Source organism: Trichosurus vulpecula, chromosome 8 (genome assembly GCF_011100635.1).
Source record: "Trichosurus vulpecula isolate mTriVul1 chromosome 8, mTriVul1.pri, whole genome shotgun sequence".
Taxonomy (NCBI): Eukaryota; Metazoa; Chordata; class Mammalia; order Diprotodontia; family Phalangeridae; genus Trichosurus; species Trichosurus vulpecula.
Window position 1 is genome coordinate 232,367,134 of NC_050580.1, and position 25,646 is coordinate 232,392,779.

At 40.2% G+C, this 25,646-nt stretch overlaps 2 protein-coding genes across 4 annotated transcripts in view; one reads left to right on the top strand and one right to left on the bottom strand.

Annotated features, from left to right (window-relative positions):
* TTLL5 (tubulin tyrosine ligase like 5) overlaps window positions 1-2,875 on the top strand; it is a 400,968-nt gene extending 398,093 nt beyond the window's left edge. For all 3 annotated transcript variants that reach the window (XM_036734448.1, XM_036734449.1, XM_036734450.1), the window contains one exon: window positions 719-2,875. In XM_036734448.1, coding sequence (XP_036590343.1) covers window positions 719-749 — 31 coding nt within the window. In that variant the 3' untranslated portion in view covers window positions 750-2,875. The remainder of the gene's footprint in view (window positions 1-718) is intronic.
* TGFB3 (transforming growth factor beta 3) overlaps window positions 2,828-25,646 on the bottom strand; it is a 48,617-nt gene continuing 25,798 nt past the window's right edge. Inside the window, exons 5-8 of the mRNA XM_036734451.1 lie at window positions 17,921-18,028; window positions 8,952-9,123; window positions 7,188-7,341; window positions 2,828-5,621 (exon numbers count right to left, since the gene is read on the bottom strand). Of these exons, the coding sequence (XP_036590346.1) occupies window positions 5,463-5,621; window positions 7,188-7,341; window positions 8,952-9,123; window positions 17,921-18,028 (593 nt within the window). The 3' untranslated portion in view covers window positions 2,828-5,462. The remainder of the gene's footprint in view (window positions 5,622-7,187; window positions 7,342-8,951; window positions 9,124-17,920; window positions 18,029-25,646) is intronic.

Genomic DNA, 25,646 nt, shown 5'->3' on the forward strand with positions numbered 1-25,646 from the left:
GAGATACTGGAAGCAAGAACCCCAGTTACAATAGCCCTGGGGGGAAATGATGAAGATTTGAACCAAGGAGTGGGAACAAGGGGATGATTTTTTTTGGAGGTGTGAGAATTGAAAAGACTTGGCAACTGCTTCAGTATGGATACTGTGAAGGAGAAGAAAGAATAAAGGATGACTCTGAGGTTGCCAGGCTGGGTAACTGGATGCTGTTGGAGAGAATGACGTTTACAAATTCAGTTGTCTGCTTTTTCTAGCCCACAACAGATTATTAACAACAGAAGGAGGAGCAGGGAGTAAGTCTTACAGACAAGCACATTGACAGCAGGAAAAATGAAAACCATCAGCCTGACGTTGAGGAAAGAAACAGAAAAGCTTAACAAAAAAAAAAAAAGCAAATGCAAAACTACATAGCGTACAGTTCGATATATAGTAATATTTTATATAATAAATGCTTATACTGATGACTGAGTTATCGAGAAAACATCAACGTATGTTTGGTATCCTCTAAGAAGCATATTTCAGAAATCTGGTTATCAAAAGTGATCTTAAAAATAAAATTTTTATGAAGTTTTAGTGCCCTAAGGAGCATGCTCGGTTATCCATAAAATTCACTTATGTATACCTTGTTCCCTGATGATGCTGGATCAATGAGGTGTTGCAGGAAATAAATCTACTACTCCATTAGTGCAGTTGCTTAAATTTTGAGTTTTTGTCTTTTCAGCTCCTGCTTACAACCCGTGATGAATCACTGACATAGAGGAAGAAACCGTTCAACACCACTGGGTAGAAGGATAAGGATGGAACAGCCATCATAGCTAGAAAGGGTCCATCTTTGTTCCAGTTTGCATCATCATCCCCAGACCAAGGTGGCAGCAGATTTCTCCCTACCAGTCTAAAGAGCCTAGCCTGGGACAACTGAAGAAAAGATGAGCTGGGTTTTGGTGGAACTTGACAGTATGCGGTTCAACTGATTCTCTCTGACAGAGCCACAAATGTACTTTTTCCCCTTCCCTTTTATCTTCTCCCTCCCCCTACCTGCCTAGGTCTTCTTTCTCCCTCTTCTGCTACCAGGCAGAGATGATATAAAACAGAGGCTCCTTGGCTATTTGCATTTTGCTTCCGCTTCTTTTAGGTTCATTAACAAATATCCTATTTTATATAACCCTAGAAACGAACATCATTACTAACAAAGTTTATATTCCCTTTAAAAAGGGTATTATGGGCAAAGGGAGAAAGGACACACATAATATGTTAACCAGTAATTGGAGAAAGGCTAGTGTGTTGACCACATGAACCAAGGTAAAGCACCATTTTAGAATTACTGATTTTTAATATTGATAAAGTAATTCTATTTTTGTTTTATTTTTTCCACTTAACTAATTTCCCTCCAATCACTATTCATTTGCAAATGAAACTGAAATGTGACCAACTTTTTATTTAATTGCTGGGCATTTAAAAATTTTAATTTTAGAAATGTGCATTACCTTGGTATATACCATTTTGATTTTAGGTTTTGTTCCGACAGAACATAGCCATGGTCATACAACTCAATGGTAGCTTATGGGCTGGGACAGGGGGCAGGAGGCGGTGTGGAAGGGGTTCATAACTGCACAAATATCTCCCCCTCAGGCCGTGACAGATGACTGAGGGAGCTAGATACCATTCTTGAATTGCACATTAATTTTTCCCTCATGCTACATTATTTACAGAAACAGTCCATTAGAACAATGCAAAACACCCAATAAGTGGACCTAGTAAGTTTCTCATACTAAATCTCTGTTTTCTTGCTTCCTCACTTTCCCTTGCTTCTTTGTCAGCGCTCTCCTGAATGAGTCCCTAAACTGCAATGTGCTTGGTGTTTTAGGGCCGAGCCACTTTGGGGATTTCTGTATCCTCTGTGATTTCCAGCAACAAGTCACCCTCCCTAGCTCTGTCATACTGTAGGGGGAGCTTGGCAGTGTTTCCTGACCATGGCGACAGCCAGTGGGCCATCTAGCCAAATGAAGGAGGTTCCAGATTATAGGGCTATAAAACAAGGTGTGACAGATCAGAGTTGGAAACTCAAAAAATGAAAATCACCTCCAACAAAGACAAAGAAAAGAGACTTGATTAACTGTGAGCAGCTTTTGAAAATTCTTTTTAATGAATGAAAACAAAGGGTTTGGTGTACTTTTTTACCTCTGTTAAAAAAAAATCACTTAGAGTGACAAGATCTGTTTCTTATAGTGAAGAGAGCAGGCATATGTTCCAGAGGTTACTGGTGCCCAGGATATTAGCTTGAGGGACATCTATTGTGGTTCTTTCCATTCAACCATGATTTAGGTTGGGGGACAAAATAGAGTTCTGCCACTCCCTTTGACATGAAGGTTTGGGAATAAAGGGGTTATCTGGAATCTGCTATAACGGTATGTGTGAATGGAGATCCAAGGCATTTACCCACAATAAAGGGTTGCAGATTAATGGGACTGTTCAGAACTTCTTAAGAAAATAATCAAGTTAGAGTGGCATATTTGGTGTTCTTTCTGACTTTGCAGGTGCTGATAGGAGCCTCCACATCTCACCCTTTCACTTATCCAAGTGCTTTCAAGCAATTTTATTGGCACTGGGCAGCTCATAATAAAGAAGCTAAATAGTCCACACACTCCTACCCCTGCCCACTCCCATGGCTGTGGGAATGCGTCTGGTGCTCCTCCTTACCCCTCAACCCCCATAAATAACATGTATCTATGAAAATGGAGAGTCAATTATTCACATTTTTATAGTCCCTGTAAATGGTGTATGTAGTTGTGATCCTGGCAACCAGATCCCTGCCCATATTTGCATGTGGTGATTAAGGCAAGAGAAGACTTCTTCCATAAAAATTATCTTTGGAATCACACCGTTGTCTGTTTTCTTTGCGGTATCACAAGAAGTACAACTAGCTACATGGTTTCATACGAAGTCTCTCCTCTCCATACAGGAGATGACCCACAGTCAGCTATTTCAGTGTTCCTGTGGAGCAAGGCTGGCTGGAGTAAGTAAAGGGAAGGCTTCCTAGGGGAGAGGACATTTGAAGGGGGGACAACTGAATGGCAAGAAGACCCTCACTTTTTCTTACCTCTTACTGATCTCTGACTATAGTCTCAAGACCAACGGGAATGAGAGGTAGTGGGTAGAGACCCAAACTGGTCATCCGAGAGAACCAGCTTTCAGTTCTCAGGTCCACAAAGTTAGTTTGGCCTCATCTTGGACAAGCCACCTCCCTGTCCCCTCTGTGTCTCCTTCATAAAAGGAGATAAATGACCACCTGTTGTTAGGAAGGCAGGTTGAGATGTTGGAGATTTAAGGTACTAAGTGAAATGCAGTCACCTGATGTTCCTTGGTATGGCATCAAGTTGAGGATACCTTGTGCAGTCTGGTCATGGCCAAAGCAGAAATATGAGGATAGCAACTAAAGATTTCCATGGCAACTCAGCATACGAGAACCCCCGGAAGGGGTCATCAAAAACCAAACCAAACAAAACACAACCCATTCAAAAAACAAACATCCAAACCCTGAACTCTTTATGTCTTCTATTAAAAGAGAATTTATAAATGTTTATGTTTTTGCTTTACCGCTAGGTAAGGTGATCTCTGTGCTGCAAGGATGAGACAAAGGCTGCCTCATTCCTGCTTTGATGACACCCAGGCATTTGAGAGTCAATGCCAAAATAGGATTCTGAACTTCTCTGGAGTCCAGAGACCTTCATCTTAGATATTTAAAGCAATGAGCATTCCTTTGTCTCTAGCTCTAGAAACACTGTCAATAGGCACCTTTGTTTTTTTTTTTTTTTAAGGTATTCCTGGTTAGTAATTTCCAGTCTGTGCTCAGGATACCACAAGAACTGCATTCTTAGGCCATCTGTCATAGACATTTGAATTGATCTTCAGGTGACTTTGCAGAAATGTTGGAATAGTGACTGAATACATTGAAGCATATCCTTATATGCAAGTGTTCGTATATAGGTGCATATGTTTGTATCTATCTTTCCCTATTAGGGGATAGATTTCTATCTGTTTAATGTAGTCTGACCAACTGGCATTCTCTATATCTGATAGAATTCCTCATTAGTAGTAAGAGTGTATATACCTCGGAGCACCATCGTGGGAGAAGGCATTACAATATAGAATGCCTATTTCAGAGGCTGTATGACCCCAGTGCATTCATGCTAAAGCAATGTTATTAGAGTTTTAAGATCCTCTGTTCCAGGTTCCAGTTTACTTTGAGTGGTAGAGGTGGGAATGGGGATAAGAGGGTCTCTATTACATAAAGATTATACCTAGGAACAAAGTTTTTAGTGTTCCATGAGCTATTTCCTAGAAGATGAAATGATTCAAGTTCCCCCCAAAATATTTATTTATACAAAAGTTTTGAGAGTAATATTGTGTGTGTGTTCATGTTTAAAAACCACAGCCCATGTGAGTCAGGGGCCAGGTTAATCAATGCATAAGAGACACATGAGATTTCCCCCAAATACCTCATGTGCCACAGTACCTGCTTCCAGGATCAGCCAATGAACACAAGGTCTTTGGGAGCTAGGGTAGGGAGCCTGTGGCACCCCTTGGCTGCATGGATCTGAAGTCTATATGAGCATCCTGACCTGGAAGGTGTCTAGTAAAAACTTCAAGGGGGGGGGGGTGTGGATTGAAGAAGAGAGTGAGAGGAATTGCCCAAAGGGCAGACAGAGAGGATTAGTTCTTAGTTATGATGCAGTCAGCCAGCCCGCTCCATTCCTGAGCTCAACACACCCACCGGGCTCAACTGTTTGCCCAAGGATTCTTAGTTGTGTTATATCCCTCTGCTGGCCCAGGGATGCAAAGTGATGTTGTATGTGGAAGAAACAGTTTGCAAAAGTAGCAACTCTGTCCCTGCTCCCAGGCAGTAAGGGCACAGTTCTGGGGATTCTCCCTTCTTGGTGATCTATATGAAAGAAAAGGCTTGCCTTGTGTGGCTTCAAGAAAATGAAATCGAGATTCCCAAGGACAAACAGGCAGCAGCGATGAGCCAACCTAAACTCAGGTCAAAAGTGTCGTTCCCCCTCGGACATTTTCTACACTTTCTCCCCCTTTCCCCACATTACCCCTCGATTATAACATAGCAAAACTCCTTGATTTGCTAAATTCCTCTTTCCCTACCATCCACAAAGAGCATCACAGAAGAATCCAAGTATTTTGGAGACACTGGTTTTCCCCTAACCAAACCCACACTTTTTTTTTCACCACAGTCATTGTCAGAGCTAGCGAGAAAGAGAAAATGTTCCAAAAGGGAGCCTCAGTCTCAGCAATGGGTCCAGGGCTGAAGGTTGTGGTCTCCCAGTCTCTAGGTGAAGTCTGTTCTTCTTGTGTTTCCCTAGGAGCAGTTCCACATTAGCAGTTGTGTTGGGTTTTATTTTTTTTCTCTCTCTCTCTCTCCCTCTCTCTTGGTCGCAGGTAGGGCTGGCAGCATTTCAGCTGCACTTACAGGACTTCACCACCATGTTGGATAGCTGCTCCACTTTGGGGGTCCTCCCAACGTAATACAGAATGGTCAGAGGCTCCAGGTCTTGGGGCACACAACAAGGTGAAGCAGACGCTTCAGGGTTCAGCGTATTATACAGTCCCAGCACCTATGAAGAGAGATATTTTCACATGTGTGAGGAAGCCAAGTCCCAATCAAGCACACAACACTAGGCCTTAGCCCAGAAGATTTTTGTATTGTGAGCTCGCTTGCTCTCTCCTCTCCCCTCTCTCTCTCTCTCTCTCTCTCTCTTCTCTCTCTCTCTCTCTCTTCCCTCCCCCTTTTCTCTCCCCCCTCCCTCCCTCTCCTCTCTCTCTCCCCCTCCTTTCTCTACTCTCTGTCTCTCCTGCCTTTTTCTCCTCTCTGTCTGTCTGTCTCTCCTTCTATCTGTCTGTCTGTCTCTCTCTCAGAACATGTGATAGAATAGCCATATGTGCTGCTTAAAGGATATTTACTCATTTTTCTTTTAAACATATATCTGCATGAATGCATAACCAGTGCTTGTCCATAGCAGAAGCCATCAGCGTTAGTATGTTTAAGAGTTGTCAGTTGAAGTCACCAGGACGATCTGAGGACTACTCTCTCAAGTTTTCTCATTGTCTAAATAAGGTAAATTACAAGAGGACGGTTCTTCAGTGGTTTTGCAAGTTCTTGCACAGACCTCTGTTTCCTCCTCTTAAAAAATGAGGGAGTAGAACTAGATGAAGTCTAAAGTCTCTTGGCTCTAAGACATCCCATTAAGTCAGGGGTTCTTAACCTGGGGTCCACCCATTTCAGAGGATCACGAACTGAGATTGGAAAAAAAATTACATCTTTATTCTACTATCATTGAATCCCTTCATACTTATTGTATACATTTAAAAACGCTACTCGGAGAAGGGGTCCATAGGCGTCACCAGAGCTGCCAAAGGGATCCGCGATTCAAAGAAGGTTAATGACCCCTGACTTAAAGCATTATCTTTGGTCCTTTAGTTTATAGGTCCCAGGATGAAGAGACTGGTGGGAACAATGTACAATGGAGAGCCATTCTCCATCAATTTCTGCAATTTTTCTCCTCTCCCTTACTTGGAAAAGAGATTCACAGGTGAACTTCAAGGTAGCTCGCTCCCCTCAGTCTCTCTGGCCACAGTTTCATCTCTAGCTTTCAAATGACCTTCCCTTAAGAACTGTTGCACTTGCTGATCTTCAAGGACAGTCACTCACAAGGCAACAGAATCTCAACTTTTTTTGCTGATCTGAGAGGGCTTGTCACATCAAAGTGCTTTGCCAGCTACACTCAAGAATCTCAGATGCATCACTAGAGCTTGCTACCTGTGTGACCCTGAGCAAGTCGCATGACATCTCTGGTCCTTATGAATGAACCAACTAAACTAGATAGCCCCTGAGGTTGTTTCCAGTTCTAAAGCTATGATCCTATGATCCTATCATCTGCGGTAAAAATTTGACAGTTACTTAATCTCCACACCATGAAAGTTTTAGACAAAGCGGAAATAAAACAGTCTGCCATTTCTAATTGGAACCGTGGAGGGAATTTGAGGGGGCCAAATGTAATTAGGAAGAATCTAACCAGAAGGTTAATGCCAGGGATCCAGGCACAGATCATCACAACCAAAGAAATGTACTTAAAATGTGGCTAACCCTTGAGAACCTATAAAATAGGAAACATTTCCTGTACCGTACTATGAGTTGTGTCTGCACTTCGGAGGTATGGGCAAGGACCTGAGCAGAAGTTGGCATAGTAGCCCTTAGGTTCATGGACCCACTTCCAGCCTAGATCTTGTCGGAAGTCGATGTAGAGAGGACGCACGCAACAGTTCTCCTCCAAATTCCTGAAACAAAACATTTACGTATAAAAATCCAGAAAGAGGCTCCAAATAAAAGGAATTTCACTAAAGAGAATTAAGCTTGAACGTACCAAGCTAACAACCATTGCAAAAGTTTCTGCTGGTTGACTCAGATGTGCTAAATGAGCAACTGATGAGATCCCTTCTTAAGTAGCCAACTAGAGCCCCAAAGACTCAATTGGTAAATATGTTTAGTTCAGTGGCATCTGACTCTTCATTACCACATTTGGAGTTTTCTTGGCAAATACACTGGAGTGGTTTGCCATTTCCTTCTCCAGCTCATTTTACAGATGAGGAAACTGAGGCAAACAGGATGAAGTGACTTGCCCAGGGTCACACAGCTAGTAAGTGCCTGAGGCAGTATTTGAACTCAAGAAGATGAGTCCACCTGAGTCCAGGCCCAGCACTCTATCCACTGCACAACCTAGCTGCCCAGTTGGTAGACATAGAATGTCCTGAAAAGATGAGTCTGTAAAGGTGGACTTGCCCAGGCTACACAGCCTATCTACAGGTAATAGGTTATACAAACAGAAAAGTTTCCTGACAGATCAAGTACCAGACATTATGAACAGATGGCCTCTCTGAGGATGGCCCTATTGAGAGCCTTCAAATAACACCTCCAGAAATTGACACAGCCCTGCCTAGTGTATGTGATATAGAAAATGGATGTTTAGAATCCACACTCCACCTAGTCAAGTGCTACTGCCCATCCTTTCTTCCAATGAGTACCTTGAAGAGAGAGAGCATGGCATAGATGGTTGAGCTTGGAGTCAGGAAGACATACTAGTTGGGTAACCATGGGAAATTCACCTAAAAATCCAGTGCCCCAGATAGTCCTCAAAGACCGTATGTTCCAGACAAGTTGCCTATGTGCATTGGTGAAGAGTTTCCACACTGGGAGTTCCCTTGTACCTAAGGGACCTCAAACACCAGAACATGTGGTCTGGTCAATGGTATGTCCCTGAGCCACAGTGACTAGGAAAGAATTGTAACATTTCTCACTTTAAAAAAAAGAAAACCATTTAATAGTGCTCACATTTCCTTAGCAATAGGGGATAGCTCTTTTTGGCTCGTAACTTCTTACAAATTAGACACCCCTCTACCTGTCTGTTTTTTTTTCTGGGACTCTCCTCTCCCTGCACCCTTCATAGGGATCTAAGAACTTGTTTAGTGTTACCACATTTTGCTTCAAATACTTACCAGAACATGAAAAGTCTGAAAAGAAAACTAATTCATGCTAAGCCTAACTCCCCTCCCTCTTTTCCTCCCTCTGTCTCTCTGTCTCTGGTTTTCTGGCTGGACCCGTGATTTGACTGGTTTAGGGGACTCCTTCGTGGTAACTCCCTTTTCCAATACAGATCAGTGACTCTTCTGATAGTCAGAGAGTTACTTACCTATGGTACATGCCCAGGGTCACTCAGCCAATATGTGTCAGAGACAGGACTTGAAACCTGGCCTTCCTGACTCTGAGACTAGCTCTCTGTCCACTGTTTTCTGATATCTCTCTTCCTTTTCTTTACTGACCCCTTCAAAGGAGTCTGCTTTCACATAATGTTGTTTCACAAGGGGAACTTCCCGTGTGGATTGAGGATTACCTGAAGCAGTAGTTGGTATCAAGAGCCCGTTTCTTCCTTTGGCCTCCCTGGCCTGGACTGTCAAGGCGATGTGGAGGGATCATCATCAAAATCAAATGAGGATTGTGGTGATCCTTCTGCTTCTTCAGTCTCCCAAGGTCTCCACGCCCATAATCTTCCTCACTGTCAACACCTAAATGGAAAGGATTGTACAATGTTCATCATTTGGGAGAGATGAACTTGAAAGAAGCAAAAGTCACATTTGGTGGCACTTTTTTTTAGCAACAAGTTTCCTTCTTCTTCCATTCTGGCTCAAACTATGCACTGAAAAAGGAGTAGTGATTTATTCTGGAAGACTGGGCTTAAAATCACTCATACATTTCATCCAAGTAGCAACAATAGCGATGATTCATAGAAGGCACAAGAGTAGGGATTCTGCTGCTATGCATATACCCAAGGATTTTTAAGAGAACAAGAAAGATACCATCCACAATCAAAATATTTAGAGTGGCACTTTCGTAGAAGTGAAGACCTCAAAGCAAAGTGATGCCCATCGGTTATGGAATGGCAAAACAAATCATGGTATAGGAATGTAATGGAATCACCTTCTGCCCAATAAGTAAGGGTGAATATGAAGAATACAGAGAAGCATCAGGGAAGTTACATGAACCATTTAAAGGGAGGTAAGCAGAACAAGGAAAACAATGTACACAATAACTACAACCATGTAAAAAGAAACAACAGCAAATCAAAACAAAGTAATATAATGACCAAGAGTGGCCTCAGAGAAGGGATCAACCAATCAGTCAAAAAGCATTTATTAAGCACCTACAAAGGATCAAACTATCCCTACTCTCAAGGAACTTATATTCAAATGATATGAGAATGTACCTCCTTCCCTTTTTTGTAGAATGACTATGGGTATGGAACACTGAATATAATGTTGGATTTGGTTAATAGTTTACCAGAATGGTTCTTGTTTTTTTCTTCTTTGTTACAAAGGAGAGAGTTCTCTGGAAGGGGGAAGGAAGGGATGTTTTGGGAAATGTAGGTAATATATAAAAAAGGATTAGCAATAAAAATTTTAAAAAGGAAACACTTCTTATATGTAAACAGTATTAAACATGGCTGCTAAAGATATAAAAACTTGATGCCAATGTAACGATATATACTCCTCAAAATTCATGTGTGTGGGGGGCAGCTAAGTGGCACAGTGAGTAGAGCTCCAGCCCTGGAGTCAGGAGGACCTCAGTTTAAATCTGGCCTCAGACACTTGACACACTTACTAGCTGTATGACTTTGGGCAACTCACTTAACCTTAATTGCCTTGCCTTCTCCCATCCAAAAAAAAAAGATTCATGTGTGTGAATGCCCATGGAACAGATAGACAGTCCTAAGATGTCAGCTTCTAAGCTCAGTGCCACTTGTGAATACTCATGGATCTGTTGTTCATTGAGTCTAACATCTGGGAAGGCAACATTCTTGCATGATACTCCTGAGATGATATCCCTTATAGTTAAGGAGCCAGAAGAGATCTCAGAGCACATCTAGTCCCACCCTACAACATCTTCCAACAAGCTTTTGTCCCAGCTCCGCCTTGAACACCTTCCATGAAGGAGGTTCTACTACTGCATAAGGCGGCCCATTCCACATTTATCTCTAATTATGAGAAAGTTCTTACATGAACAGCAACAATAGTAGAAAAAGTGCTGCCCTCAAAGTCAGGCTGACCTGGGTTCTAATTTCTCCTCTGACATGTATTTGGCTGTATGGCACTGGGCAAGTCACTTAATGCAATGTTCCAGGCATCTCTATAAGACTACGGCTTGCAGAGAAAGTTGGTTAAGGAAGTTTACCTCACTCAAGAGTTCCCTATACCAATGAAATCATTGGGGTGGGGGGGCAGGGAAGGGAGGGTAGAAGGAATAGAACTTTGAGCAATACCACTTCTAGGTCTGTATCCCAAAAAGATTTAAAAAGAGGGAAAAGGACCTATTTGTACAAAAATATTTATAGCAGCTCTTTTTGTGACGGCTAAGAATTGCTATTGTGCTCTAAGAAATGACAAGCAGGATGGTTTCAGAAAAACCTGGACAGACTTATATGAACTGATGCTGAGTGAGGTGAGCGGAACCAGGAGAACATTGTACATAGTAATAGCAATATCGTATGATGACCAATCAAGTGACTTAGCTGTGCTCAACAGTACAATGATCCAAGACAATCCCAAAGGATTCATGATGAAACGTGCTGTCTGTTTTCAGAGATTTTAGAACTGGTGCTGTCTGAGTACAGACTGAAGCATACTATTTTTCACTTTCTTTTGTTGTTGTTGTACAAGTCTTCTTGTGCTCAGTGAATAATATGGAAATGTTTTGCATGACTGCACATGTATAGTCTATATCGGATTGCCTACCATCTCAGGGAGGGTAGAAGAAATAGAATTTGTAACTCAAAACTTTAAAAAAAACCACAAATGTTAAAAATTATTTTAACATATAATTGGGGGAAAAATAAAATATTGTGTTAAAAAAAGAAACTTGGTCATTGATAATGACAATTTATATTTATGTCGTGCTTTATAGTTTAAAAGTAGGAATACAGATATTCTCTCATTTGATAGATGGTGTCCAGAGTAAGATAACTAATAGGATAAGCAAGACTGAAAAATAGTAACTGTGAAGAAAACAGAAAGGAATTTGGACTTCGTCACTGGAAAAAGAGAAGGCTGAAACATGATGTAATAATGTTGCCAAGCTGATGAAGACATTTTTATGTTCTTCTATACTGAAGGAAAAGAGAAAACTCACTTATGTGGTTACAAGTGGGAACTAAGCCTTAGGAAGGGTGAGTAGCTGTAAGGATCATGAGAGATGGTAGTGATAGAAAAATGGAAGGGAGGGGGAGGGGAAAGGGAACAAGCATTTCTTAAGTGCTTACGAGGAGCCAGGTGCTATACCAATATAATTTCATTTGGTCTTCACAACAACCTTGGGAGGTAGGTGCTCTTATCATTTCCGTTTTATGATTGAGGAATCTGAGGCAGACAGAGGTTAAGCGACTTGCCCAGGGTCACACAGCTAGTAAGTGTCTGAAGCAGGATTTGAACCCCGATCTTCTAGTCTCCAGGCGCAGTGTTCTACCCACTCTGCCACGTAGCTGCTTAGACTAAGTAGAACAGGTAGTAAAATCACCTTTCAGAAATGTCTCAGAGTAAGATCAATATCCACCAGATTGAAGTGATTAAAGGCCTCAAGGCTACATGTGGCCTTCTAGGTCCTCAAGTGTGGCGGGCCACATGTGGCCTCAGGGCCACAGGTTCCCCACCCCTGGCCTTGCCCATAGGAAAGAAGCTACTATTTATACCATCCTTCTACATCTCCCTGCATGAGTTCTGCAAGTCTAAGATTATATGATTAAGTTGTCAGATCCTTGGCATTCTAGAAGAAGAGGCTGTGAAATAGAACCCATAGGGGTTAAGAATACTGCCCAGGGCAGGAAGCCAAGAGATTTCTGTATCATCTCCTGGCCAAACCACAGCCTTGGATAACTTGCCTGACCTCGGGCATGCCTCAATTACCAAAGGTGGGAAAATGAATGGAAAAAAACAGCAACTTTAGCTGAAAACCAGTAAGCACATCTGAGCAAAGCTTCCTAGAAACATATTTAGATACAGAAATGACTTTTATATACTTCACATTTAAACATAAGTACAGTATAAAAAATATGGAACCCAGCAACATTGTACACATAGGTTTGGTTTAGTCATTTTCAGTCATGTCCGACTCTTTGTGACCCCATTTGGGGTTTTCTTGGCAAAGATACTAGAGGGGTTTGCCATTTCCTTCTCCAGCTTATTTTATAGATGAGAAAATTAAGGAAAACAGGGTGAAATGACTTGCTGTAAGGGCAAGCAAGGTGGGAGTTTTTCTGTTTTTTCTTTTGGAGTGCTTCTCAGCACTGGGGCAATCAAGTGCCTTTGAGTGAGTCTTGCATTTGGTTGTAGGAAGGCCCACACCCTTTTACTAATTAGATCACAAGAGGTGTTTAGCTCTCAAGAGGTGTGATGGCCTCAAGAGTTGTGAAGCCCTCTGACCCAGAAGAGGTATGTGTATATACATATATGTGTATGTATTTATACATATATATACATATATATATGTATGTGTGTGTGTGTATACACTCTGAGGTTAGCATTTTGTTTAAGGCTCAACTCACTGGAATAGTGTTGTGTGGTCTGACCAGACAAGACTCTAGGTAGCTGTGAAGGAGTCCCCTGGCTTTGAAAATCCAGATGTTGGTGCTTCTCTCTCTGGTAACTATGTATGTATGTAGCCTGTCTGTTGATTTGTGTTATTTTCTCTGTTTGTAATTTCTGTTTGTGTTTTCTCTGAAATTCAGGGTGCTGACTTTTTCCTCTGAACTAAGTGAATTATATATGTATGTTTAATTAAAGTGAGATTGTAAACCCCTTAAAGTTAATTTCCTTAGAAAAGCAGATCAAAGAACCTGTGCTGGCAGCCTTCCTACGTGCTGGTGTTATTGGCCTTACACAGCCACAGTAGTGGCAAGTAGTACTGTTGTTACCCTTGCCCAGGGTCACACAGCTAGTAAGTATCTGAGATCAGATGTGAACTTAGAAAGATGAGTCTTCCTGATTCTAGTCTGGGTACTCTACCCACTGTGCTACCCAACTGTTCCAATATATACGTGAAACTATCAGGCATGAACCATATGGGAATTATATGCATACATGCATATGCGTATATAGGTATGTATATATAGGCATATATATCTGTTGAATGAATGAATTCATATGCCTGCCTATTAGAATGTCTTCTTTCTAATGAAAAGTAATTACTTGTTGAGTATAATAGATAGTTCATATTGTAGAATGTTCATCATTTAAGAGAGATGAACTTGAGATTGGCAAAAGGTAGAGACATTTGGTTAAGCATAATAGATATAATGCAAGACTTGGAGTCAGAAAAACCTGAGATTGAAACCTGCCTCAGATACTTACTAGCTGAGTGACCCAGGACAAGTCACTTAGCTCTTTGGAGCCTTAGTTTTCTCATTGGCTAAAAACAAAAACAAAAACCAATCTAAAACCAAAAAGCAAACAAACCAACCAGATAATAATAGCATCTACTAGATTCGAGCCAAGATGGTGGCTGGAAAGCAGGGACTAGCGTGAGCTCCCTGCCAAGTCCCTCCAAAAACCTCTAAAAAATGGCTCTGAACCAATTCTAGAACTGCAGAACCCACAAAATAGCAGAGGGAAGCAGGGCTCCAGCCCAGGACATCCTGGATGGTTGCTGGGTGAGGTCTTTCGTGCACAGAGCTGGGAGGGGAGCAGAGCAGAGCCCAGCTTGGGCCACGGGGACCAACCAGACCAGGAGCCGGGCAGAGCAGGCCCTAGTGCCCTGAATCAGTGAGCTGTGGCAGTTGCCAGACTTCTCAACCCACAAACACCAAAGACAACAGAGAAGGTTAGTGGGAAAAGCTGCTGGAGACAGGGGGATAGAGTTCGCAGTTCAGCCACTGCCCCGGGGGCAGAGGAGGTGAGGCAGCTACAGAACTACTGCTGCAGTTGCTTCCAGCCCCAGGCCCACCTGGTGGGAGGAATTAAGTGGCAGATCAGAGCAGGAGTGGAGAGCCTGCTGAAGATCTAAGTCCAGTCCAGGTTGGGGGTTCTTGGGGAAGGAGGAGTGCTGGTGTGGCAGAGCTGGCTGTAATAGCTCTGAAATCAACAGCGCATACCCCCAAGCTTGGAACATAGTACTGTTTACTCTACAAGCAGTCATACCCCACTGAAAAACTCAAGGGTCAAGTAAGTTGGCTGGGAACATGGCCAGGTAGTGAAAACACACCCAGATTCAGTCTCAGACTTTGGAATCTTTCTTTGGGGACAAAGAAGACCAAAACATACAGCCAGAAGAAGTCAACAAAGTCAAAGAGCCTACAACAAAAGCCTCCAAGAAAAACATGAACTGGTCTCAGGCCATGGAAGAGCTCAAAAAGGATTTGGAAAAGCAAGTTAGAGAAGTAGAGAAAAAATTGGGAAGAGAAATGAGAAGGATGCGAGACAACCATGAAAAACGAGTCAATGACTTGCTAAAGGAGACCCAAAAAAATTCTGAAAAATATACTGAAGAAAACAACACCTTAAAAAATAGACTAACTCAAATGGCAAAAGAGCTCCAAAAAGCCAATGAGGAGAAAAATGCCTTGAAAGGCAGAATTAGTGTGTTGGTAACCAAAAATGGGCTCCTTAGCACTTGGTCAACAAGTGCCCTTGACTAGTTTGGCTTTTTCCCCTGAACTGAATGCTGTTTGTATGTCGGATTGGAGTAAGCTTGTCGGCCCCTTCACCTTGCTTCCCTTGCTTAAGCTGATCGAAAGAACCTGTGCTTTCCTGGTCAACCCCTTCACCTTGCTTAAGCAGATTGAAAGAACCTGTGCTTTCCCCGGTGTACCTTACTCCCCTGCAGAAGCCGGATGGTTAAAAACAGCTTCCATTGGAGCCAGAGGCTGCTACAGCCACAGCCACAGCCACAGCCACAGCTACAGCTACAGCCGAAGCAGGAGCTGCCGGTAGCAGAGCTGACCTACGGGAGGAAGCTGAACAAGGACTTGAAGCCAGTGGGTAATCTTTTTACCATAGAGGGGGAAGCATGATTTTGCTTTACACCATCATGCTTCTCTGTAGCCTCCTGGTTACTCTTGTGAGGCGCACTTATTGGGCCTGGAAGCTTTAGATCAATATGTCAAAATGGGGATGCTGGTTCATGGGTTGGTTACTGTGGAGCCTAAATATATGCTTTGATTCTTCTGCCTCCTACTTTGAGAGTTTCTTATATCCAGCGGTTCTGAATCTTTCAGACATATATATGATCCTCTTTGAGATTATAAACTTTGCCCTCCTAATACAATTAGCCAAATGGAAAAGGAGGTCCAAAAGACCACTGAAGAAAATACTATATTAAAAATTAGATTGGAGCGAGTGGAAGCTAGTGACTTCATGAGAAATCAAGATATTATAAAACAGAACCAAAGGAATGAAAAAGTGGAAGACAATGTGAAATATCTCATTGGAAAAACCACTGACCTGGAAAATAGATCCAAGAGAGATAATTTAAAAGTTATTGGACTACCTGAAAGCCACAATCAAAAAAAGAGCCTAGATATCATCTTTCAAGAAATTATCAAGGAGAACTGCCCTGATATTCTAGAGCCACAGGGCAAAATAGAAATTGAAAGAATCCACCAATCACCTCCTCAAATAGATCCCAAAAAGAAATCTCCTAGGAATAGTGTTGCCAAATTCCAGAGCTCCCAGATCAAAGAGAAAATACTGCAAGCAGCCAGAAAGAAACAATTTGAGTATTGTGGAAACACAATCAGAATAATCCAAGATCTAGCAGCTTCTACATTAAGAGATCGAAGGGCTTGGAATATGATATTCTGGAGGTCAATGGAGCTAGGATTAAAACCAAGAATCACCTACCCAGCAAAACTGAGTATCATGCTCCAAGGCAAAATATGGATTTTCAATAAAATAGAGGACTTTCAAGCTTTCTCAGTGAAAAGACCAGAGCTGAATAGAAAATTTGACTTTCAAACACAAGAATCAAGAGAAGCATGAAAAAGTAATCAAGAAATGGAAATTGCAAGGGACTTACTAAAGTTGAACTGTTTTGTTTACATTCCTACATGGAAAGATGATGTGTTTGATTCATGAGACCTCAGTATTAGGGTAGCTGAAGGGAATATGCATATATATATCATATATATATATATGTATGTGTGTGTGTGTGTGTATGTATATGTGTGTGTATGTATGTATATATGTATGTGTATATATATAATATATATATATATATATAAAGAGAGAGAGAGGGCACAGGGTGAGTTGAAGATGAAGGGATGATATCTAAAAGAAATAAAATCAAATTAAGGGATTAGAGAGGAATATATTGAGAGAGGGAGAAAGCGAGAGATAGAATGGGGTAAATTATCTTGCATAAAAGTGGCAAGAAAAAGCAGTTCTGTAGGAAGAGAAAAGAAGGCAGGTGAGGGGGAATGAGTGAATCTTGCTCTCGTCAGATTTGACCTGAGGAAGGAATACCATACACACTCAATAGGGTATCTTACCCCACAGGAAAGAAGGAGGAAGAAGATAAAAAATAGAAGGGAGGACAGATGGGGGAGGAGGTAATCAAAAACGAACACTTTAGAAAAGGGACAGGGTCAAGGGAGAAAATTGGATAAATGGGGATAGGTTAGGAAGGAGCAAAATATAGTTAGTCTTTCACAACATGAGTATTGTGGAAGGGTTATACATAATGATACGCATGTGGCCTATGTTGAATTGCTTGATTTCTTAGGGAGGGTGGGTGGGAAGGGAAGAGGGGAGAGAATTTAGAACTCAAAGTTTTAAAAACAGATGTTCAAAAACAAAAAAAAAACGTTTTTGCATGCAACTAGAAAATAAGATACACAGGCAATGGGGCATAGAAATTTATCTTGCCCTACAAGAAAGGAAGGGAAAAGGGGATGGGAGGGGAGTGGGGTGACAGAAGGGAGGGCTGACTGGGGAACAGGGCAACCAGAATATATGCCATCTTGGAGTGGGGGAGAGGGTAGAAATGGGAAGAAAATTTGTAATTCAAACTCTTGTGAAAATTAATGCTGAAAACTAAATATATTAAATAAATTAAATTTAAAAAATAGCATCTACTTCACAAGGTTGATGTGAGAATCAAGTGAGGCAATACTTAAAATGCTTTGAAAACCTTTAAGGCCTAGATAAATGAGTTGTTATTTTTAAACTAATGTTCAGACTCATATCTTTGGGAGGTACTACACAGGACTCAAACAGTTCTGTGTCTGAACCTTCTATTCCTGTTCTTGGAATCTTGCCCAGAAACTTCCCCATCTAATTCCTTTCTTTCCCCTGGCCCATCTGTATGGATTTGCACTGTTACCTTTGAATTTGATCTCCATCACCTCGTGAATGTTCTCCAAGATGTCTCCATTAGGTTGGAAGGTATGACATGGACAATGAATGCTGATTTCTAGTCCCAGGTTGGACTCTGTGGAGGAAAGATATGGTTTATGAGAAACAGATTTTGCTTCCTGGGGATATATACAGCCAGCCTAGATGTAGACCCAGACTCCTTTCAAGAGTAAAGACTAAGATAAAATATAATGGGATGTGAAGAAGTCCCCAGAGCTAATTATTGTAGGCAATCTACCCTTGGTGGGAAAAGAAATTTCAAGAACTTATTCATTCATTCAATAGGCCTTAAATAGACTCTACTATATATTATGTATTGTGCTAGATAGGGGTCAGGGGTGAAAGGGGTGAAAGATCCGAGAATAAATGAGACCTAGTTTCTGCTCTTAAGGTTATACATTATCAATAATTCCAGTGATAAAAATATGTCCTCCTAGGAATAACAAAAAAATTCAGAATGAATCCTCCTTTCCTTTTTTCTAGGATGCATTAGTAGCTACTAAGAGCATCATCAATGAATAAATCTATTAGAGGGCAATTTCGTTTCTTATTATGAAAAGATCAACATATGATGAGTATTTAGGGGGCACTTTCATATGTATAATAGACTTTTGTAGAATACTCCCTGCTCTAAGGAAGTTTTTATTACAAAGACTTTCTCCCCAGTTGTTTCAGACATTCATTTTTTAAATACATTTCTGGCTATTGGAAACAAACATGCTTTGGTGAATCGTCAGCTAAAGTAGCAGCTGTTAGGTTCCAATTAGTGCAAATAATAAATCCCCAGAAGTGGTCATATGTATTCTAATTCACATTATTCAAAGTTATAATTTTGTGAAATACATCCATTGGTTCCAGCCCAATAGAAATATGCCATGCAAATTCAAATAATGTGACCACTTCTGAGGATTGATTGAAACTGGATCGATGCTCAAAAGCCTTTTAAGCTTAGCTCTACCAAAGCAGGTGCTTCTCCACCCTAGTTTTCAGGAACCCAGAGCCATCCTCAGGTCCCAGTGAAGCATCATAGTAAGGCTTTAATGCAGGCTACTTGTTATTATCTACAACATTATAAAAGAATATATGTACTCTTTGGCAGCTTAAAGGGGAAGAATTGGAACTCTTTAGACAAAGAGGGTGGGATTACAAGAAAATTCTATCTTCTAATTAGGAAAAACTCATAGAAGAGTTTGAGATGAAGGGAGACTATGTAACTACCTGCTTGGAGAAGGGTATGGTATTGAGTATAATCTTTCAATGGGTTCTCAACCTCATCAATGTGGATATTCCCTCTGTCAGCATAGATCATAACCCACTCATACCATCTGTTATTGTGCTATTTTTATCCAGGTCCTTCTAAAACTCCCCAATAGTCAGTGTACTCAACTTGCCAGAAGCTTTACTATAGAGGAGGGCTCTTAACTTTTTTTTGTTCCATGGACTCTGTTGGAAGTCTGGTGAAGCCTATAGACTCCTTCTCAGAATAAAGTTCTTAAAAGCATAAAATAAAATATATAGGATAACAAAGGAAACTCATTACATGTAAATACAATTTAACAATTTTCAAAAAAAGATCATGGACCCAAGGTTAAAAAAACCCTGCTGTAGATATTTTAATATTTCATGGGTATCAGTGCATTATCTCTTCATCTCAATAATACATGACAAGCTTACCTCCTCTTTAAATTTGACATATTCTTTATGCTATCTTTTTAATCCTAATTCTAGTCTATGAGTTATCTATTGCCATATGTGGGCACCTATTTATACCCACCATGCGTATCTACTTTGCCTTTTGGTTCATGTATGGGTTTGATTCTTCAGAAAGTATAGTGTTCTATGATTCATGTTCATATAGCAAGGAAGTATCAATGTTAAAAGGGATTTTGCTTTCTTTGTTTTTGATATCAGGGAGCAACTTGGGTTCAGTAACAGCACTATGCAGTTTCCCAAAAGGGATAAAACCTGTTCTTTTCTTACTCAATTTGAGTCCCAGTCCATTGTCCATCTGCAGTACTATCCAAGATACAGCAGACTGATAGACTAATTCAGTTCCATCCAATGGTAAATCATAAGCTGGGCAATTTGCATTCTTCATATACTTGTCCTATTGGGCATCTATTAGTCATAATGTATAGCATGAAAGTCAAGGGGAGTCACCTTACTGGTGACACATAGACCTTGGACAAGTCACTTAACCTCTCTGACCCTCAGTTTCCTTACCTGTAAAATGGATAATACTTGTATCTACCTTAAAAAATTATTGAGAGATTCAAATTAGATAATGCATCTAAAGTACTCTGTCAACTTAAATGCACTATATATATTAGCTATTATCATAGTCCCCAGGAACTCTAGGAAAAACAGAAGATTGCAGTTCATCTCTGATCAGGGAAACCCCAGTGGGGATAGAAGACTACAGCAGTGTCCCTTTTGGGAAACCAACTAGAGTCCTCTAACAAGGTACACTGATGCCTACTGGTATGCCCAGCCAGTGGCAGGAACTAAGAAAATTGAGTTCAGGTCCAAACAGAGCCTGACTACACTATCTAAGAGTATGGAAAGGGACAGAGAATGATCCTGGCACAAAGTCCCAGATCAGGACCTAAGGTTGGAGATATGAATAACAGAAGAAGTCAGTGAACACTATGAAGAAATATTATGAATTAAGGGATCCTCAAAAAGAAAGCTCAGAAGAAAATAGCTCTACAAGAGCTACTAGAAAAGTCTCATTAAAAAAGAATAGTTTGGCCACAAGGACCATAAGAGTATCTGGAAGAAATGATGCAGGAGATTTTTTTAAAAATAAAATGAGAGTTCTGTAGGAAAAAAACTGGAAGAAGAATAAATAGCTTAGGTCAGATAGTAGAAAACCTTATTCAATAGTGGACTCCTTGATAATTAAAATAGATCAAATATAACTCAATGGTTTGATGAAGCTATAAAAAAATTAGAAAATATAAGTGTCATATACTTAAAAGGAAAACAAGCTATATTTTATAGAGATTTGTGGCTTCGTGTACAATTCTTTTTTTCCCCATTCTATTTTGTATATAGTAATACTACTTTTATTTGATATTTCTTAAGTTTAGAATTTAAAAAATAGAAATTATAGGACAGCTCTTTTCCAGTTCCTATTTATTATCTATTCCAAATATCTAGCACAGTGAGTGGCACATAATAGGTACTTAATAAATGCTTGTTGAATTTGGTGAAAAGGATAAAATCAAAAGGTCGAACGAATAGAAGAAAATTTGAGGTAACCATCAAAAACAATGTCCTAGAAAACATGTCAAGTACAGTAACAATCATCAGATTCTTTCAAAACCTTGACGAAACAAAAATCCTGAATGTGTTTCAAGAAACCATAAGTGAAAACATCCCATATTTACTAAGACTAGAGGGCAAAGTGACAACAAAAACAATCCACTGGTCATCTGAAGAAATCCCAAAATGAAAATTCCCAGGGATGTTATAGCCAAAATCCAGAGGTTTCAGGTTAAAGAAAAAAAAATAGCAAAAGAAAGAATTCAAAAACCAAGAAACCACAGTCAGGATCATACAAGACTTGATAGAAACTAATTTAAAGGAGAGAAAATCTTGGAATATATTCCAAAAAATAAAAAGCTTAAGCAAAAAATAAAAGCTCACGAGCAAGAGTAATTCATCTTACAAAATTGAATATAATTATCTGAATCTTTACTAGAATAGGGGACTTTCAAACATTCTTGATGAAAAGATCAAAGCTTGATAGATCCTTTGAAATGTAAACATAGGGGTCAAGAAAAACTTAGGAAGATAAATAATTTAGGCAGTTGGGAGGGACTAGATGATCAGGAGAAGAGACAAGTGACTCCTTCATAATTTTCAAGGGTTATAGAAGGAATTAAATAAAATGAGCTAAGATCTTGAAGGTAGTATTGTTTTGTTGATGGTTGTAAGAGAGGACAGAAAAGGGAGAGGGAAAAGAATATACTAAGTAAGAAAGAAGGAAGAAAAATGTCTCAAAATTGGAGTGCACAATAAAAAGATTTCACAAACCTGGAGAAACGAATTGAGGCAGTGGGAATCACATGAACTTCACTCCACTCTGAGCCAGACAAAGCAAGGTTGATACACATATTTTGGTGTGGTAATACATAAAAATCAAGAGGGAAATAGACAGAAGATAGGGAAAGAAAAGGAGAGGTGTTTAAAAAGAAGGGTAAAGTTGTAGAGGGAATAATCATAAGCAAAATAAATTACTTCAGAAGGTTGAATGTAAAAGAGGGATTAAGAATCAAGATATATATATATATATACATATATATATATATATATACAGGCTTTCTTGAAATGGAAATTTATTGTTATATATTTTGAACCCTCTCTTACATTCTGCTATGTACATGACAGGCTTTTTTTTTCTTTCTTACTTTGTATTTAAGTTTATGATATTTTTTGTTTCTTTTCTCTATTCTGTATTTGTGTTCTGGCCCTTAAGTCTAAAATAAAATAAAAAAAAATCAAGATACAATTATTAAGTGTTTACTATGTACCAGGCACATAGTAAAAAAATCAACAATTAAACTGGAAATGAGGCAAAAGAGAAGACAATATTTCAGGCACTGTTTCAGGGAGATGGTAGCCATGCTGGAATTAACCTCCTATACCTAAGCAATCCTCTGGATACCCTCGCCAGGAGTGTACAACCTTCCCTCTTCAATCCTAGAATCATGATCAAATCAATACTGCCATTGTTCTGGAAGAGGTGTGTCATTTTACTCCCTGTGGCTCTAATCACCATCCCTGTGTAACTGGGGTTTGACCCATGTGCAGAACACCTAGGAAATGGCATATGCACGGGTCACTTGGGATGAAAGTCTTCCTGTATGGAGAGGTTAAGGAGCCAACTTCCAAGAGAGTATCAAGGGCTTGGAATGGAAGTGTCTTGGACAGACCATGGAACATGCATGGACATTCTATACCAGTTCCGGTCTTAACCATGTGATTGGGAGAAGCCTTTTTCAATTGGGTGTGTAGCCAGATCTAGGGTCATAATCAAAGAGGCTTTTCCTAATCATACAATTAGCAGACTCTTTTATCCAATTAAGCGAGATGGAGACAAGAGTAGTTTATCAAGGCACTTTGCGTAACAGTGATCTCTCCCCCAGTACTGGAAGTATTCAAGGAAAGTAAGGATAACCGTGCCATAAACGCTATATTTGAAATTTCTGCACTGGGTGTGACAAGCTGGACTAGATGACATCCAAAGGTCACTTCCAGCTCAAAGACTGTATGATTCTAGGAGTAAGGAGGTCAAAGGTGAGATATATGGGTACAGTTGACAGGTATGGATCTGGTGAAAACAGAGACCAATACATATCGAAAATTGTCTGGCCAGGTCCACTAGGCCTTGGTCCAGGCAAGAGGTCTTGAAAAGAAAGTAGGCAGGAAGTCATAGGGAAAGATTTAAAAAAAACATGTAGCATGAAAAGGAAGAAAACAGATAAATGATGGTGGAGACAGACAGAGCCAATGTCCCCACATTCCCTGAGAGCCAGAATGATTCTAACTTTGTGGCATTTCACTTATCATGATACTGGGTAAGCTAACAATTCAGCTTTCGAGATATGTGTGATTTTAAAATTACAAGATTGAAGTGCCTACCACTGGGCAGGCCAAGCAGCTTAGATTACAATGAGGGAGATAAGTACATATTTAAATGTATTCAGTATAAATGTAAAGTGAATAAATAACAACTATATATGAAGTAGTTAAATGCAAGTAGTCTGTATGGGAGGGCATTGGCAGCTGAGGGAATTAAGAAAGGTTTCATGTAGAAAATGGTGCTTGGGCTATGGGAAAACAGGTAAATTAATGCTCTGTTGGCAGAGCTATGAGCTCACACAGCCATTCTGGAAAGCAATTTGGAACTATGTCCAAAAAGTTATTTAACCCTGACTATCCTTTGATCTAGAGATACCACTACTGGCTCTAAACCCCAAAGAGATCAAAGAAAGTAGAAAGGGATCTATTTATACAAAAATATTTATAGCAGCTTTTTTTGTGTGTGTGCTAACAAAAAAATGGAAACTGAGTAAGTGCCCATCAATTGGTGAATGACTGAGCAAGTTATGGTATCTGAATGTGATATAATACTATTGTGCTGGAACAAAGGATGAAGGGGACAGTTTCAGAGAAACCTAGGAAGACTTGTTTGAACTGTTGCAGAATGGAATGAATGGAAGCAGAAGAACAATTTCTACAACAAAGACAATATTGTAAAGACAAACAACTTTGAAAGACTTGGGCATTCTGACTCACACGATGACCGATTACAGTTCCAAAGAATTCATGATAAAATAGACTAAGAGAGGTGATGGACTCAGAATGCAAATTAAAGAATTTTTTTTTTAACATGGACAATTCAAGAATTTGTTTTGCTTAACTTTTTGTTGTTCAGTCATTCATGTCCAGCTCTTTGTGACCCTATTTGGGGTTTTCTTGGCAAAGATACTGGTGTGGTTTGCCATTTCTTTCTCCAGCTCATTTTACAGATGAATAAACTGAGGCAAACAGGGTTATGTGACTTGCCCAGGGTCACACAGCTAGTGTCTGAGGCTGGATTTGGACTCAGGAAGAGGAGACTTCCTGACTCCAGACCCAGCACTCTATCCACTGTACTGCCTAGCTGCCTCTTTAAGTATGTATGTTTGTAACAGGGGTTTTGTTTTTCTTTCTTTCTCAGGTCAGAGTGGGAGGAGAGGTAGGAAGGAGGGAAGCCAGAGTTTCTTTGATTGAAAAAAATAAAATTTCATTCAAAAATATAAAATGGTACTTGAGCTGTGTCTTAAAGAAAGAGAAGGATTCTGAGGTAGAGGTAAAGAATGAATGCATTCCATGCATGAGTGATGGTTGATGTAAAGGCAGAGATGGGGAATAGAATGTCCTGTGTGAGAATTATAGCAAAGTGAAAGACTGTTTCACTGGGAGTAAGAAAGTCTAGTTCCAGCTGTGGCAGCTAGGTGGAGCAGTGGATAGAGCAGGGGGCTAAGAATCAGCAAGACATCTTCCTGTGTTCAAATCTACCCTCAGACTAGCTGTGTGACCCTGGGCAAGTCACTTAACCCTGTTTGCCTCAGTTCCTCATCTGTAAAATGAACTGGAGAAGGAAATGACAAACCACTCTAGTAACTTGGCCAAGAAAACCCCAAATAGAATCAGGAAGAGCCGTACTGAAATAACTCTACAACAACACAAGTCCCGTCCTGCTAACTAATTGTGTGACCTTAGAAAAGTCACTCAAACTCACTGGCCTGCAGTTTTTTTCTCTCCAAACAAATGGAGACATTACCACATGCCCTACCGACCCTATAAGGTTATTTTCTTGATAGTCAAATTAACATATGGAAGTGCAACAAAAATATACAATGCCACATAAATGTAAGACATGTTTTTTACCTCCCTCACTGATGGAAATATTTGTCTTTGTGGAAACAAAGCTCTAGTAACAGAACATTATGATTAGTTACCAATGGACTCACGTTTATTAAGAAAAGCTAATAAACATGTGTTATATAATTACTTATGCCTGAGGTGTGGATGGAATGGTCTCCCCTAAACCCTAGGCCCCCTGTGTGACTCTATTTATGGAAATATACAAATGACCTTGATTTCCTCACAACTGAGGAACTCCCTGAGTGACTGCCCCC